General features: G+C 40.4%; 1 protein-coding gene across 1 annotated transcript; it reads left to right on the top strand.

The window, feature by feature from the left end:
* Positions 1-410: 410 nt before the first annotated feature.
* On the top strand, positions 411-11,430 carry LOC142246494 (uncharacterized). The gene is made up of 3 exons (XM_075319557.1): positions 411-576; positions 7,737-8,570; positions 10,300-11,430. Exons 2-3 carry the CDS (start codon positions 7,752-7,754, stop codon positions 11,113-11,115), a joined length of 1,635 nt encoding a protein of 544 aa, XP_075175672.1. The 5' UTR covers positions 411-576; positions 7,737-7,751; the 3' UTR covers positions 11,116-11,430.
* The last annotated feature ends 7,628 nt before the right edge of the window (positions 11,431-19,058 follow it).

Raw genomic sequence — 19,058 nt, 5'->3', positions numbered from 1 at the left:
ATATCCTCCGCTGTCCTCACAGTATCCTTCAGATCTCATGTATATCCTCCGCTGTCCTCACAGTATCCTTCAGATCTCATGTATATCCTCCGCTGTCCTCACAGTATCCTTCAAAGCTCATGTATATCCTCTGCTGTCCTCACAGTATCCTTCAGAGCTCATGTATATCCTCCGCTGTCCTCACAGTATCCTTCAGAGCTCATGTATATCCTCCGCTATCCTCACAATATCCTACAGATATCATACATATCCTCCGCTATCCTCACAGTATCCTGCATATCTTGTGTATATCCTCCGCTGTATCCTGCAGAGCTCATGTATATCCTCCGCTGTCCTCACAGTATCTTGCAGAGCTTCTGTATATCCTCCCATCGGAGGAGGGAAGGACCTTATTTTACAGATGTCGGCAGCAGAGTCTCACATGTTACTTTCTCCTCGTAGCGACGGATATTACATCTAATGTAGACGGTGACTTGGCTCGAGTCCATCGATCATGCGGCAGCTCCACAACCGTCCAATAAACGACTAAGTCACTCTTCACTCCGGAGTGTGCAGATCTTGCTGGAACCTTTGAAGGTGGGTGATCTGGGACACATGGGACATGTATACACCTACGGCTCGGCCTCTATCCCCCGCAGACGTATATAGGATAAGGGCGTGACTCCGCTCCGGAGACAGGAACAGATCACACAGTATACAGGAATATAGTATACACAATACACAGTATACAGGAATATAGTATACACAGAATACACAGTATACAGGAATATAGTATACACAATACACAGTATACAGGAATATAGTATACACAGAATACACAGTATACAGGAATATAGTATACACAGAATACACAGTATACAGGAATATAGTATACACAGTATACAGGAATATAGTATACACACAATACACAGTATACAGGAATATAGTATACACAATACACAGTATACAGGAATATAGTATACACAGAATACACAGTATACAGGAATATAGTATACACAGAATACACAGTATACAGGAATATAGTATACACAGTATACAGGAATATAGTATACACACAATACACAGTATACAGGAATATAGTATACACAGAATACACAGTATACAGGAATATAGTATACACAATACACAGTATACAGGAATATAGTATACACAGAATACACAGTATACAGGAATATAGTATACACAGTATACAGGAATATAGTATACACAGAATACACAGTATACAGGAATATAGTATACACAATACACAGTATACAGGAATATAGTATACACAGAATACACAGTATACAGGAATATAGTATACACAGAATACACAGTATACAGGAATATAGTATACACAGTATACAGGAATATAGTATACACACAATACACAGTATACAGGAATATAGTATACACAGAATACACAGTATACAGGAATATAGTATACACAATACACAGTATACAGGAATATAGTATACACAGAATACACAGTATACAGGAATATAGTATACACAGTATACAGGAATATAGTATACACAGAATACACAGTATACAGGAATATAGTATACACAATACACAGTATACAGGAATATAGTATACACAGAATACACAGTATACAGGAATATAGTATACACAGAATACACAGTATACAGGAATATAGTATACACAGTATACAGGAATATAGTATACACACAATACACAGTATACAGGAATATAGTATACACAGAATACACAGTATACAGGAATATAGTATACACAATACACAGTATACAGGAATATAGTATACACAGAATACACAGTATACAGGAATATAGTATACACAATACACAGTATACAGGAATATAGTATACACAGAATACACAGTATACAGGAATATAGTATACACAGTATACAGGAATATAGTATACACACAATACACAGTATACAGGAATATAGTATACACAGAATACACAGTATACAGGAATATAGTATACACAATACACAGTATACAGGAATATAGTATACACAGAATACACAGTATACAGGAATATAGTATACACAATACACAGTATACAGGAATATAGTATACACAGAATACACAGTATACAGGAATATAGTATACACAGAATACACAGTATACAGGAATATAGTATACACAGTATACAGGAATATAGTATACACACAATACACAGTATACAGGAATATAGTATACACAGAATACACAGTATACAGGAATATAGTATACACAATACACAGTATACAGGAATATAGTATACACAGAATACACAGTATACAGGAATATAGTATACACAATACACAGTATACAGGAATATAGTATACACAATACACAGTATACAGGAATATAGTATACACAGAATACACAGTATACAGGAATATAGTATACACAGAATACACAGTATACAGGAATATAGTGTACACAGAATACACAGTATACAGGAATATAGTGTACACAGAATACACAGTATACAGGAATATAGTGTACACAGAATACACAGTATACAGGAATATAGTATACACAGAATACACAGTATACAGGAATATAGTATACACAATACACAGTATACAGGAATATAGTATACACAATACACAGTATACAGGAATATAGTATACACAATACACAGTATACAGGAATATAGTATACACAGAATACACAGTATACAGGAATATAGTATACACAGAATACACAGTATACAGGAATATAGTATACACAGAATACACAGTATACAGGAATATAGTATACACAGTATACAGGAATATAGTATACACACAATACACAGTATACAGGAATATAGTATACACAGAATACACAGTATACAGGAATATAGTATACACAATACACAGTATACAGGAATATAGTATACACAGAATACACAGTATACAGGAATATAGTATACACAATACACAGTATACAGGAATATAGTATACACAATACACAGTATACAGGAATATAGTATACACAGAATACACAGTATACAGGAATATAGTATACACAGAATACACAGTATACAGGAATATAGTGTACGCAGAATACACAGTATACAGGAATATAGTGTACACAGAATACACAGTATACAGGAATATAGTATACACAGAATACACAGTATACAGGAATATAGTATACACAGAATACACAGTATACAGGAATATAGTATACACAATACACAGTATACAGGAATATAGTATACACAATACACAGTATACAGGAATATAGTATACACAGAATACACAGTATACAGGAACATAGTGTACACAGAATATACACAGTATACAGGAATATAGTGTACACAGAATACACAGTATACAGGAATATAGTGTACACAGAATACACAGTATACAGGAATATAGTATACACAGAATACACAGTATACAGGAATATAGTATACACAGAATACACAGTATACAGGAATATAGTATACACAGAATACAAAGTATACATGAATATAGTATACACAGAATACACAGTATACAGGAATATAGTATACACAGTATACAGAATATAGTATACACAGAATACACAGTATACATGAATATAGTATACACAGAATACACAGTATACATGAATATAGTATACACAGAATACAAAGTATACAGGAATATAGTATACACAGAATACACAGTATACAGGAATATAGTATACACAGAATACACAGTATACAGGGATATAGTATACACAGAATACACAGTATACAGGAATATAGTATACACAGAATACACAGTATACAGGGATATAGTATACACAGAATACACAGTATACAGGAATATAGTATACACAGAATACACAGTATACAGGAATATAGTATACACAGAATACACAGTATACAGGAATATAGTATACACAGAATACACAGTATACAGGAATATAGTATACACAGAATACACAGTATACAGGGATATAGTATACACAGAATACACAGTATACAGGAATATAGTATACACAGAATACACAGTATACAGGAATATAGTATACACAGAATACACAGTATACAGGGATATAGTATACACAGAATACACAGTATACAGGAATATAGTATACACAGTATACAGGAATATAGTATACACAGAATACAGGTATCTGCACTGTATGGCTGGGGTCAGACGAGCGTACGGCATCCGATGTGAGATTATAGTGACTCTGCTGCGAGCGTCATCTACAGAGAGTCTCTCATATCAAAGCTGCGGAGAAGACGGAGAGATTAATGTCGCCATCTCCTCCACTGTCTGACTCTGCGTATATCAGACTGATGACATCCGATGTGTCACACGCCATAGACTTGTATAACCTGAGACACCCACTAATGTCAACAAAGTATTATAGCAGTTATATTCTTGTACATAGGGGCAGTATTATAGTAGTTATATTCTTGTATATAGGGTCAGTATTATAGTAGTTATATTCTTGTACATAGGGGCAGTATTATAGTAGTTATATTCTTGTATATAGGAGCAGTATTATAGTAGTTATATTCTTGTACATAGGGGGCAGTATTATAGTAGTTATATTCTTGTATATAGGGGGCAGTATTATAGTAGTTATATTCTTGTACATAGGGAGCAGTATTATAGTAGTTATATTCTTGTACATAGGGGCAGTATTATAGCAGTTATATTCTTGTATATAGGGGCAGTATTATAGTAGTTATATTCTTGTCCATAGGGGCAGTGTTATAGCAGTTATATTCTTGTATATAGGGGCAGTATTATAGTAGTTATATTCTTGTCCATAGGGGCAGTATTTTAGCAGTTATATTCTTGTATATAGGGGCAGTATTATAGTAGTTATATTCTTGTACATAGGAGCAGTATTATAGCAGTTATATTCTTGTATATAGGGGCAGTATTATAGTAGTTATATTCTTGTATATAGGGGGCAGTATTATAGCAGTTATATTCTTGTACATAGGGGCAGTATTATAGCAGTTATATTCTTGTATATAGGGGCAGTATTATAGTAGTTATATTCTTGTCCATAGGGGCAGTATTATAGCAGTTATATTCTTGTATATAGGGGCAGTATTATAGTAGTTATATTCTTGTCCATAGGGGCAGTATTATAGCAGTTATATTCTTGTATATAGGGGCAGTATTATAGTAGTTATATTCTTGTCCATAGGGGCAGTATTATAGCAGTTATATTCTTGTACATAGGGGCAGTATTATAGCAGTTATATTCTTGTATATAGGGGCAGTATTATAGTAGTTATATTCTTGTATATAGGGGCAGTATTATAGCAGTTATATTCTTGTATATAGGGGCAGTATTATAGTAGTTATATTCTTGTACATAGGAGCAGTATTATAGTAGTTACATTCTTGTACATAGGGGGCAGTATTATAGTAGTTATATTGTTGTACATAGGAGCAGTATTATAGTAGTTATATTCTTGTACATAGGGGGCAGTATTATAGTAGTTATATTCTTGTACATAGGGACAGTATTATAGTAGTTATATTCTTGTATATAGGGGCAGTATTATAGTAGTTATATTCTTGTACATAGGGGCAGTATTATAGTAGTTATATTCTTGTACATAGGAGCAGTATTATAGCAGTTATATTCTTGTATATAGGGGCAGTATTATAGTAGTTATATTCTTGTATATAGGGGGCAGTATTATAGCAGTTATATTCTTGTACATAGGGGCAGTATTATAGCAGTTATATTCTTGTATATAGGGGCAGTATTATAGTAGTTATATTCTTGTCCATAGGGGCAGTATTATAGCAGTTATATTCTTGTATATAGGGGCAGTATTATAGTAGTTATATTCTTGTCCATAGGGGCAGTATTATAGCAGTTATATTCTTGTATATAGGGGCAGTATTATAGTAGTTATATTCTTGTCCATAGGGGCAGTATTATAGCAGTTATATTCTTGTACATAGGGGCAGTATTATAGCAGTTAAATTCTTGTATATAGGGGCAGTATTATAGTAGTTATATTCTTGTACATAGGAGCAGTATTATAGTAGTTACATTCTTGTACATAGGGGGCAGTATTATAGTAGTTATATTGTTGTACATAGGAGCAGTATTATAGTAGTTATATTCTTGTACATAGGGGGCAGTATTATAGTAGTTATATTCTTGTACATAGGGACAGTATTATAGTAGTTATATTCTTGTATATAGGGGCAGTATTATAGTAGTTATATTCTTGTACATAGGGGCAGTATTATAGTAGTTATATTCTTGTACATAGGGGCAGTATTATAGTAGTTATATTCTTGTACATAGGGGCAGTATTATAGTAGTTATATTCTTGTACATAGGGGCAGTATTATAGCAGTTATATTCTTCTACATAGAGGGCAGTATTATAGTAGTTATATTCTTGTACATGGGGGCAGTATTATAGTAGTTATATTCTTGTATATAGGAGCAGTATTATAGTAGTTATATTCTTGTATATAGGGGCAGTATTATAGTAGTTATATTCTTGTACATAGGGGCAGTATTATAGCAGTTATATTCTTCTACATAGAGGGCAGTATTATAGCAGTTATATTCTTGTATATAGGAGCAGTATTATAGTAGTTATATTCTTGTACATAGGGGCAGTATTATAGCAGTTATATTCTTGTACATAGGGGCAGTATTATAGCAGTTATATTCTTCTACATAGAGGGCAGTATTATAGTAGTTATATTCTTGTACATGGGGGCAGTATTATAGTAGTTATATTCTTGTATATAGGAGCAGTATTATAGTAGTTATATTCTTGTACATAGGGGCAGTATTATAGTAGTTATATTCTTGTACATAGGGGCAGTATTATAGCAGTTATATTCTTCTACATAGAGGGCAGTATTATAGTAGTTATATTCTTGTACATGGGGGCAGTATTATAGTAGTTATATTCTTGTATATAGGAGCAGTATTATAGTAGTTATATTCTTGTACATAGGGGCAGTATTATAGTAGTTATATTCTTGTACATAGGGGCAGTATTATAGCAGTTATATTCTTCTACATAGAGGGCAGTATTATAGCAGTTATATTCTTGTATATAGGGGCAGTATTATAGTAGTTATATTCTTGTATATAGGAGCAGTATTATAGTAGTTATATTCTTGTACATAGGGGGCAGTATTATAGTAGTTATATTCTTGTATATAGGAGCAGTATTATAGTAGTTATATTCTTGTACATAGGGGCAGTATTATAGCAGTTATATTCTTGTACATAGGGGCAGTATTATAGCAGTTATATTCTTGTACATAGGAGGCAGTATTATAGTAGTTATATTCTTGTACATAGGGGCAGTATTATAGTAGTTAAATTCTTGTACATAGGAGGCAGTATTATAGTAGTTATATTCTTGTACATAGGGGACAGCATTATAGTAGCTATATTCTTGTACATAGGGGCAGTATTATAGTAGTTATATTCTTGTACATAGGGGCAGTATTATAGTAGTTATATTCTTGTACATAGGGGGCAGTATTATAGTATTTATATTCTTGTACATAGGGGCAGTATTATAGTAGTTATATTCTTGTATATAGGAGGCAGTATTATAGTAGTTATATTCTTGTATATAGGGGCAGTATTATAGTAGTTATATTCATGTACATAGGGGGCAGTATTATAGTAGTTATATTCCTGTACATAGGGGGCAGTATTATAGTAGTTATATTCTTGTACATAGGAGGTAGTATTATAGTAGGTATATTCTTGTACATAGGGGCAGTATTATAGCAGATATATTTTTTTTTACGTGCAATAGTAATAAATGCTTTTTCTATATTATATTATAGGACATTTGCCACACAATGGACATAAAGGAATACTTCCATAGGGTGAGTTTGACCAATTCTGGACCTCCTTCTCTCTCATCATTACGAGAATTACACCGCCACCATGTGCACTCTATACCAATAGAAAGTCTCAGCATACATAGTGGAGAAAAGATTATCTTGGACATTTCATGGATGTACAACAAAATTGTAGTACGACGGCGAGGAGGTTTCTGTTATGAGAACAATGGCCTTTTCTTATGGGTGCTACAACAACTGGGCTACCAAACACAAGTGTTGTCATCAATGGTGAGGAACAGAAAAAATGGTATTTACGGTCCCCCATTTGACCACATGATATTGGTAGTAAACCTCGAAGGAAGAAGATGGATTTGTGATGTCGGTTATGGGGAAGCACTTGTTGAGCCATTCCCATTAGAGGCCGGATGGGAAGAGGAGCAGGACAATGGTGTGTATCATTTACTGGTAGAAGGAGATGAGTGGTACATGGAGAAGAAGGAAGAAAATGGCTGGAGAAGTCTGTACAAGTTCACCCTGGAGGAGAGGACATTTGAGGATTTTCGGGACATGTGTGAATATCATCAGACGTCGCCCAGTTCTATATTCGTTCAAAAGTCCTTATGTTCCCTACAACTCCCACATGAAAGACTGACGTACATAGGACGCCAACTTATCACTACTGAGTACACCAAGGGCGGTGAAATTGTGAAGACCATTCGAAAACTTACCGACGAGGAGATCCCAGGTCTACTCAGAGATAAGTTTGGGATTGTCCTGAGTGGAAAACTGATTCCCAAAGATGAAGATATTGTAATTCCAAAGACACATCAATCAGTAAGGTTCATAATTGCTGACCTGTTGTTAGAATTGACGGCAGTTATCTAGTTGTACATGCCATGCATGGTCTCCTTCTGACCATATTTCTGGTCACGAGGGATATAATTATAGCGCCATTAATCCCATGGCTCTTTACAAGTGAAAAAGGGGTACACATAACTGGGACAGGTACAATGATCATAGACAATACAAGGTACAGACTGGTACAGGAGGAGAAGACCCTGCCCGAGAGGTCTCACAGTCTACAAGGGATGGGTGAGGATAGAGTAGGTGAGAGCAGAGGTGGTTGGGCGGTGGTATAGTGGACTGAGGGTTATTGTAGGCTTGTTGGAAGAGGTGGGTCTTCAAGTTCCTTTTAAAGGTTTCCACGGTAGGCGAAAGTCTGATATGTTGGAATAAATAGTTCCAGAGTTATGGGGGAGGCATGAGCGAAATCTGAATTGTGGGAAGAGGAGATTAGAGGGGAATATAGAAGGAGATCTTGTGAAGATCGGAGGTTGGTTGAAGGTAAGTACCAGGAAATTAGGTCACAGATGTATGGAGGAGACAGGTTGTAGATGGCTTTATTTGCCATGGTTAGTCTTTAGTCTTTTGGCAATGGGAAGCCAGTGAAGAGATTGGCAGAGAGAAGAGGCCGGGGAATAGCGAGGGGATAGGTGGATTATTCGGGCAGCAGAGTTTGCGATACATTGAAGGGGTGCGAGAGAGTTAGAAGGGAGGCCACAGAGCAGGAGGTTGCAGTTGTCCAAGCAGGAGATAATAAAGGCATGCACTAGTGTTTTTGCAGATTCTTGGTCAATGAATGTATGGATCTGGGAAATATTTTTTAGTTGGACTAAGCAGGAGGAGGAAATGGCTTGGATATGTGGCTTGAAGGAGAGAGCAAAGTCAAAGGTTATACCCAGGCAGCGAGTACGCAGGACTGGGGAAAGTGAGCAGCCATTGACTTTAATAGTTAGGTCAGGTAGGGTGGTAGAGTGGCGGGGGGAAAGATGATGAATTCTGTTTTGTTCATGTTCAGCTTTATTTAGAAATCGAGCTGAAAAGAAGGCTCAAATAGCAGACAGACATTGTGGGATTCTGGTTAGTAGGGAGGTTATGTCAGGTCCAGAGAGGTAGATCTGTGTATCATTAGCGTAGAGGTGATACTGGAAGCCATGGGACTCTATGAGCTGTCCCAGACCGAAGACGTAGATGGAGAACAGCAGGGGTCCAAGAACTGAGCCTTGGGGGACACCGACAGATAGAGGGCGAGGTGAGGAAGTGGTGTGAGAATTGGAGACGCTGAAAGTCTGGTCCATTAGACATGAAGTGATCCTGGATAGGGCCAAGTCTGTGATACCAAGAGATGAGAGAATCTATAATAGGAGGGAATGGTCCACAGTGTCAAAAGTAGAAGAAAGGTCTAGGACGAGGAGGACGACAGAGCAGTGTCGCTTGGCTTTGGCAGTTAGTAGGTCGTTGGTGACTTTGGTTAGGGCAGTTTCACTGGAATGATGAGGTCGGAAGCCAGATTGTAACCGGTCAAAGAGGGAGCAGGAAGAGAGGTGGAAGACAGGCCACATAAAACACTGGTTCTGCACATAGATTAAGAGACTGTTACCCAATCTATAATAGTAAAAATATTTTAGGGTTCAGCATTTTATGTTTTTTTCTTTTCTTCCAACACTAAGGTTAATAGAGGAACGCAGAAGCAGTTGCCTAATCAATTACTTTTTTCTTCTAGGACTCTTCTTCTAAGCTGGACCTGAACGCCTATCTCCAGAGAATCGGCATTGCAGATTACATGGCAATTTCCAAGATGCCATCACTTTCTACATTACGGACTATACACCGCCATCACGTGTTCTCTGTCCCCTTTGAAAGCCTCAGTATGCACAGTGGGGAGAAAATCATTTTCAACATTGGCTGGATTTATGAGAAGATCGTCTTGAGAAAGCGTGGAGGCTTCTGTTTCGAGAACAATGGTCTTTTCTTGTGGGTCTTGCAACAATTGGGCTACCAGCCGCGAGTGTTGTCAAGCAGGGTGAGGATCAAAGTGACCGATGTTTATGAACCTCCACACTCGCACATGATATTGACCGTGGAGCTTGAGGGAAGAAGGTGGTTGTGTGATGTTGGTCTCGGAGACGGAATCATTGAACCAATCCCTCTGGAGGCCGGCTGGGAAGGGGAGCAGGACAACGGTGTGTATCGGTTACAAGTAGAAGATGAGTGGCACTTGCAGAAGAAGGAGGACAAAGTCTGGAATAGTCTCTACAAGTTCAACCTTGAAGAGAGGACATTTGAGGATTTCCGGGAGAGGTGTGAACATTACCAGACCTCACCCAATTCATTCTTTGTCCAAAAATCCTTCTGTTCCCTACACTTCCCACATGGAAAACTGACGTACATTGGGCGCCGACTAATCACCACCGAGTACACAAAAGGAGGTGGAAGCGTGAAGACCACAAAAGAGCTCACTGAGGAGGAGATTCCAGCTCTACTCAAAGACAAATTTGGGATTGTCCTTAGTGGAAAACTAACACCAAAAGAAGACTAGCCGGTGATCAAAGAGTCTCTATTGTTATCCTTCTAGCACTATATGTGCGTATGTATGGGAAGCAATAATGTTATAGCTTATGTCTTTTTAGCTTTAATTGATTGAAAGCTTCAACCCCTATCAATCATGGGATGTTAATCATGGGATGCGGTGATCACCAAGCTGCATAGGCTGAAATCAATAATCAATAATCATTCTATATCTGCCGCTCGCGACCATGACCCCCGATATTTAAGGCCGGTAGTCTAATAATCTCGCTGCGTAATGTAATTACTGTTTATTTGGCAAGAGTGATTGTAGATTGTGCAAAAACAAAAAATACAATTATTATTCTTGAAGTTATTCACTTGTATCTCGTTTTGGTGCTTTATGTAACTAGGGAACGCTTCTTCCAGATTCTGTGAGAAAAGCCTTAAACAAAAATTGAGGAAAATCCAATGAAAATAATTTTTGTCTGAATGCAGTTATCTCCGGTATGCCAGGACATAGCCGGTCCAGGACACTGAGCTATGAGGAGCTGTGTGATACACTCCTGAAATTGTAGATCTGCTTCACAATGTAGATCTGCTTCCTCACATTATACATCTGCTTCTTCTCATTGTAGATCTGCTTCTTCTCTTTGTAGATTTGCTTCCTCACATTGTAGATTTGCTTCCTCATATGGCAGATCTGCTTCCTCACATTGTAAATCTGCTTCCTCACATTGTAAATCTGCTTCCTCACATTGTAGATCTGCTTCTTCACATTATACATCTGCTTCTTCTCATTGTAGATCTGCTTCTTCACATTGTAAATCTGCTTCTTCACATTGTAAATCTGCTTCCTCACATAGTAGATCTGCTTCCTCACATTGTAGATCTGCTTCCTCACATTGTAGATCTGCTTCCTCACATTGTAGATCTGCTTCTTCACATTATACATCTGCTTCTTCTCATTGTAGATCTGCTTCTTCACATTGTAAATCTGCTTCTTCACATTGTAAATCTGCTTCCTCACATAGTAGATCTGCTTCCTCACATTGTAAATCTGCTTCCTCACATTGTAGATCTGCTTCCTCACATTGTAGATCTGCTTCCTCACATTGTAGATCTGCTTCTTCACATTATACATCTGCTTCTTCACATTGTAAATCTGCTTCTTTACATTGTAAATCTGCTTCCTCACATAGTAGATCTGCTTCCTCACATAGTAGATCTGCTTCCTCACAAAGTAGATCTGCTTCCTCACATAGTAGATCTGCTTCCTCACATAGTAGATCTGCTTCCTCACATTGTAGATCTGCTTCCTCACATTGTAGATCTGCTTCTTCACATTATACATCTGCTTCTTCTCATTGTAGATCTGCTTCTTCACATTGTAAATCTGCTTCCTCACATTGTAAATCTGCTTCCTCACATTGTAGATCTGCTTCTTCACATTATACATCTGCTTCTTCTCATTGTAGATCTGCTTCTTCACATTGTAAATCTGCTTCTTCACATTGTAAATCTGCTTCCTCACATAGTAGATCTGCTTCCTCACATAGTAGATCTGCTTCCTCACATTGTAGATCTGCTTCCTCACATTGTAGATCTGCTTCTTCACATTATACATCTGCTTCTTCTCATTGTAGATCTGCTTCTTCACATTGTAAATCTGCTTCTTCACATTGTAAATCTGCTTCTTCTCATTGTAGATCTGCTTCCTCACATTGTAGATCTGCTTCTTCACATTGTAAATCTGCTTCCTCACATTGTAAATCTCCTTCACATTGTAAATCTGCTTCCTCACATTGTAAATCTGCTTCCTCACATTGTAAATCTCCTTCCTCACATTGTAAATCTGCTTCCTCACATTGTAGATCTGCTTCCTCACATTGTAGATCTGCTTCTTCACTTTGAAGACCTGCTTTCATATGTTCAGAGTATAACATGACAGCAGTGTGATGCCGGTGTCATATTATGGAGGACATGAGGGCACAGCGCAAGTAACCAGTTACCCCTTCCTGCATTACTAGTGGACTATTACGTTGCCTCATCACTTTAAAGACTTAGGGCAATTGACTATTTCAGTCACTCTATAGGGAGACAATAGCGGCTACCTATTTGGCATCATGCACACCATTTTTTTTCATTCAGCCGCCTTTTTTAACTGGGGGGGTTATGTGATAGTGGAGACCCCTCTGGCAGCGGCACTGACAGGCCTCGCATCGGGGCACCTAGGACCTGGCAGGGGGGTCGGGTTAGAGCTTTCAGCCCCGGAGTAATCTCAGCACATCATGGAGCAGGACACCGGTTTCACACCTGAGGATCCCCTGATGTGTGCATACCTGCAATCTTTCTCCCGGTGCAGTCCTCCTCTCTCAGCAATACTGCAAACTCCTCGACACCTGTGTACCCCTCACACAATTTGCAGGACTTCAAGGCCCTGAGGGAGCTTATCCTAGCTCTCCCTAGTAAGAGGGATCTGGATGCTGTAGTAGCAATAATTGAGCAGTCCCACCAACAAGCTGTTTCCTCTGTCCTGGAGGAGAAAGGTGTCCTGAATGATAGGGTCACAGCCTCTGAACAGGCACACGTGTCCCTGGAAATCATGGTGGCATGCCTGGAAAAGGAATGTGAGTCCTCCAACACACCTCCCAAGTATCTAGCCCTATGTTTGGATGACCAAGAGAATAGGGGCTGAAGAAATAACATGAGGCTGAAAGGTATCCCAGAAGACTGGCCCCCAGAGCTTCTCCACTCCAAAGTACAAGCTATATTCAACACTGTTACCAGTAGACCACTGGAAGCCACTTATCTCTTTGACAGAGTACACAGAGTTGCCAGAGCCAACCCGAGGCTCTCCTCCTCTCCAAGAGCGGTTTTATGCCGTTTTCACTACTTTGGGGACAAGGAGCGAATTCTGCAGGGAGCTTGGTCGCATGGGCCAGTGGAGCTAGACGGCGCTGTGGTGCTCTTCCCCGATCTCTCCAGCTCTACCCTCTACATGAGATGCCACCTCCATCTTGACCTGGTCAAGATTAAAGAAGCTAATGCCTCGTACTGTTGGGGGCATCCTTTTCACCTCAGAGTGCGGAAGGGAGACTCTACTTTTACACTGAAAAGACCTGTGGACCTGCTGGGACTGTTCACTTTTCTGGGGATTTCCAACTCTCTTTGCCAGACTGTCTCTCATGGAAATCTATGGGCCCTTCATCACAGAGGGAGAATAGAGGGGGAGGATCCTTCTCAGCTCTGAGAGGAGGGCGAGGCTAAATGTTTTCCATCGAATTGGCCCCTGCGTCCTGGGGCGCTCTAGTGTTATCTGTGTACCGCAGGTCTCCTTGACACGTCCAAGAAATGGATCGTTATTGCCCTTTTTCTTATGCTCTCTCTTTGCCTCCACAAGAATGTGCAACAGTTTTAACTCACGGTGGTGTTGTCTTATAGGAGAAGCCGATTGATGATAAAATTAATATACTCCCTACCGCACGGTTAGTGTGGATGGAGGTATGTCACTACTTTGGTGAGTGGGTACTCGAGCTCCACCCGCGTGTCTATACCCGTCGCCGCCTCATCTTTTGAGGTAGACCTGGTGCTGGTCCATAGGCCTGCGAGCTCCTTGTGAGCTTTCTCTCCTCCATTGGTTGCCTTTTCTCTGTTCCCTTTCTTCATCTCTCCTCTCGGCTGTTCGTGCTGTAGCCTTCTTGACTGTCTTCTTTTTTTATCCCTCTCTTCGCATTCTCCTTTCTTTTCCGCTTCCTTTTCCCCTCCTATTTTTGGTCTTTGACTTACACTCCTTCCTTGCCCCCCTCTCCCCTTGCTCTCGCTCTGTGGTTTGTGCATTTGTCTCGTTTTGGTGTTTCTGCCTCAGGTCTTCATATTCAACATGAAGCCGGTATCCTTGAATGTCAAAGGTCTTTACAGCCCAGAGAAGCGCTCGATCCTCCTGAATCTGTTGTGGAAGGGCCGCCTCCAGGTAGTCGTTCCTCAGGAAACTAATTTTTGTTCAGACAAACCATATAGGCTCTCCGACAGAAGATTCCCGATGGTCTACCACTCCCCATCCCCTGACTCGTGTTCCAGGGGGACTAGTATCCTGAACGCTGACTTGCTTCCCTAGGAGCTGGTAGAATCCCGCTTGGACGAGGAGGGGAGACTACTCATGTTAAAGGACCATATTCAGTCACAGGTCTTCACCTTCGCAGCACTATATCTACCTAACTCTGGGCAATGTCCTTCACTCCTTCGATACTAGAGGAGTTCACCAAGGGTTCACTAATACTAGGTGGGGATTTCAATTTTCCGCTAGACCCCTCCTTTAACGTTTCAAGAGGGGCCTCCACCATGCCGGGGGTGGTCATTCGTCATATTAGCCCATTCACCCCCGGCAGATTTTCCGTTTTTCGTTTTGTTTTTTTGTTTTGCTCCCCTCTTCCGAGAGCCGTAACTTTTTTATTTTTCCGTCACTTGTCATGTGAAGGCTTGTTTTTTGCACGACAAGCTGTACTTTTAAATGAAATCATAAGTTTTACTATATAGTGTACTGGAAAATTGCAAAAAAAAAAATTCCAAGTGCAGAAAGATTGCAAAAAAAGTGCGGTTGCATGATTGTTTTTAGGATATTTTATTCACCATGTTTCCTATATGGTAAAACTGATGTGTGGGTGTGATGCCTCAGGTCGGTGCGAGTTTGTAGATACCAAACATGTATATGTTTACTTCTATCCAAGCGGTTAAAAGAAATTCAGAAGTTTGTTCAATAACAGTGGCGCACTTTTTACGCCATTTTCCGCGACCCGTAGCGTTCTCATTTTTTGGGATCTATGGCCCAGTGACAGCTTATTTTTTGTGTCTCGACCTGACGGTTTTTGCTCCAATGCTACTTTTTGATCGCCTGTTAATGCATTTTGCTCAAAATTTGTGGCGACCAAAAAACGTAATTTTGGCGTTTGGAATTTTTTTGCCGCCTTGCTGTTTACCGATCAAATATTTTGATTTTATATTGTGATAGATCGGGCATTTCTGAATGCGGCAATACCAAAAGTGTGTATATTTTTTAATTTTTTTAACCCTTTAATTTTCAGTGGGGCGAATGAGGGGGTGATTAGAACTTTTTGGTTTTTAATTTTTTTAAAACTTTTTCTTTACTTTTTTTTTAATTTTATTTTACTAGTCCCCCTAGGGAACTATAAGGATCAGCAGTCTGATCGCTTGTGCATTTATTTTGTTTACAGCTACACAGCTGTGATCACTAGAACTACTCACCTCTTGTCACTGGCAGCACTCAGCCAGGCAAAACAGGAAGTGAGTCATGATAGCTACAGGAGTCATCACAGGACCCTGTGCTACCATGGCAACCATTGCTTCACAGTGATCACATTATAGCGCCGCCAATGGAGCAGTGTAAGTGGAGATTTACTGCGGCGGGGATTTAAATCGTGATATCACATTTTGACATCGTGGTTTAAGGGGTTACAGGCACAGGTGGAATGCAGATCCACTTGTGCCTGCGAAGCACACATGTCAGCTGTTTAAATCAACTGATGTGTGTGCGGATCGCAACAGCCGCCGGTGATTACACTATGACCGCTTAGGACGTAATGTTACGTCCTGCGGTCGTTAAGGGGTTAAGCGGGGCCTACATGAGCATCAGTTGATTGACGTGTGTCGGTTGCTACATCCAGCGGACAGGGATTTTACATTTTATTCTTTGATGCATGATTCTTATTCAAGACTGGACTATTTCTTTCTTAAACATAGGGACCTCCATTCTCTGCTGGATGTTGCAATCGATGATATCTCCTTCTCAGACCATGCATTGATCACTCTCACCATTTTTCTAACCAGCCCTATTGTCAAGCAAAGTCAATGGATCCTAAACTCTTCGTTCCTGAGTGATCAGTCGACCATGCAGGAAGTCCAGACCGCATTAACAGAGTACTTTTGACCTCAGATCCATGGGAGACACCTCACGTAATATAACTTGGGAAGCCCATAAAACACAGGGCCCATCTGAAGCAAGAGTGGAACTTGGAGATTGATTGACTCCTTATTAGTTGACATCTACTCTCTTGAGACCCTCCATAAAGACCAGCTAGATAGTTATATAAAAACCCTCCTCCTTCAGAAGAGAGAGATGCTAAGGTCCCTTCTGTCTAGCAAGGCTAAGGTCTCATTAGCAAGATGTCGGCGGCACTTTTACAAATTTGGTAACAAAAGTGGCAGGACTCTGGCCAGGGCCCTACGGGCTCAACGGTCTAAGGGACTATGATTGTGGAATATGGGGGGTTGTGTATAATTTTGTGTAGGTTCGTATTTTAGGTGTGGTGCTCTGTCCATTCTGTGTATTCCTTGTGTGTACATTGTCCTGTTTGCAGGTTATTCACCCCCTGCCGGGCTTTTGTCCCTAAGTCTGGGGTAGGGGGGCCTGGGATCCACCTAAAATCTCTGCTTACCTGGGGGATAATTCAGTCTGCCTGAGAAGGAGAAGAGAGAAGCAGGAAGATTCATCCTCGGTGGGAGAAGCTGAGGCTCTCCAGAGAGACCTGGCCATTTATCCCTTACTGGACTGTATCCGTGTAATGCCTGATTGGAGCCACAAACTCAGACTGGCTGTAAGGGGAGTCTAGAGAAAAGCCACTCACAAAGCAGGACCCCAAGAACTCTGCAACCCTTTAACCCCTATACAGGGATTTGGAATTACACAGAGCCCCAGAGACCACTATCTTTGGTAGGCTGTAGTCCGTGGTCGTCAGGCAGGGTCAAAAACCAGGAGATGCTAAACAGGAACAGAATCGGCAGGCAAGGGCGTAGTGAAGAGACAAAGCAGAGGTCAAATCCGGAACTGGCAGCAAGGTACAAAAATGACAGGCAGGAGGGTAGTCAAACAACAAGCAAAGGTCAGTGCACAGGAATCAAAATACAAACAGCACATGAACCAGGAGTACAGAACTATCTCTGGCAGTGGTCATGTGACAGGAGGGGGAATAAGAAGGGTGTGGTGTCTTCCCATTGGCTGCAGGTGAATGTTGGCAACTTCAGCTGGAAGACACACGCTACCTACAGTCAGCCAGTGGTATTGCAGGTTCCAGGGAAACCCAGCCTAGTGGATGAGCGGTGCCTGTGCTCCGCAGAGCCACGGGCACCGACTCCTCTCCCATCACCAGCACTATCCATGGTGGGAACATGGCGTCGTCTGGTGATCGGAGCAGAAGTCGCAGGAGCGGACTCCGGTGAGGACGTGACAATCTGTGTTCCTGGACTATTTTACCCTTCGTGTGGTGGATTATTTTATGGATCTTCTGACTTGCTTGGAATAAAGGATATTTAGATTGTTCACTCATCTCTCGCTCTGTTGATTGAGTGATATTGGAGAAGGACCCCGTGACAGGAATACATACCTCACATTCAAAAGCCGGGGGGAAGGATAACCCTTCCGAGGGACATTGCTTCTACCTTTCGGGACTTTTATTCTGCCTTGTATTCTATTGACTGTGCCCTGATGGAGGATGCTAGGAGGGCTGCTAGGGATCGAATCTAGGAATACGTTAGGACTTCGGCCTACCGAGACTCAGGTTGGAAGACATAGAGATTCTTGAGGCGCCTATCTATGAGCTAGAACTCTTCAATACCATTAAGAACTCCCCCACTGGTAAAGCCCCGGGGGGCCCTGATGGCCTCCTGCTGCTCTATTATAAGAAAGTGGGTCACCTTTTGCCTCCACACTTCCTGGCGGCTTATAACAACATCCCTTCAAGCATGGCTCCCCCAATACCTAGGGGGATTCTCTAACAGCCAATATCACTGTTATTCACAAGGAGGGCAAGGAACCCACTTGTTGTGCCAGCTATCGCCCGATCTCCCTGCTCAACATGGATCTAAAATTGTTCTCTAAGATCCTGGCCAATCGATTTTCTTCCCTGTTGGGAGAGTTCGTGCATCCGGACCAGGCCGGCTTCATGATTGGCAGGGAGGCACTGG

This window comes from Anomaloglossus baeobatrachus, chromosome 7, assembly GCF_048569485.1.
Source record: "Anomaloglossus baeobatrachus isolate aAnoBae1 chromosome 7, aAnoBae1.hap1, whole genome shotgun sequence".
Classification (NCBI taxonomy): domain Eukaryota; kingdom Metazoa; phylum Chordata; class Amphibia; order Anura; family Aromobatidae; genus Anomaloglossus; species Anomaloglossus baeobatrachus.
Note: the sequence above shows the minus strand (reverse complement) of the source record. Positions and strands in the feature narration are given on the sequence as shown.

What these genes read in the sequence shown, in the direction of transcription:
- LOC142246494 (XM_075319557.1), top strand. Translation starts at nt 7,752, where the DNA reads ATGGACATAAAGGAATACTTCCATAGGGTGAGTTTGACCAATTCTGGA. An exon ending in TTCCAAAGACACATCAATCA is followed by an intron (nt 8,571 to 10,299) that starts GTAAGGTTCATA and finishes TTTTTCTTCTAG; the next exon opens with GACTCTTCTTCTAAGCTGGA.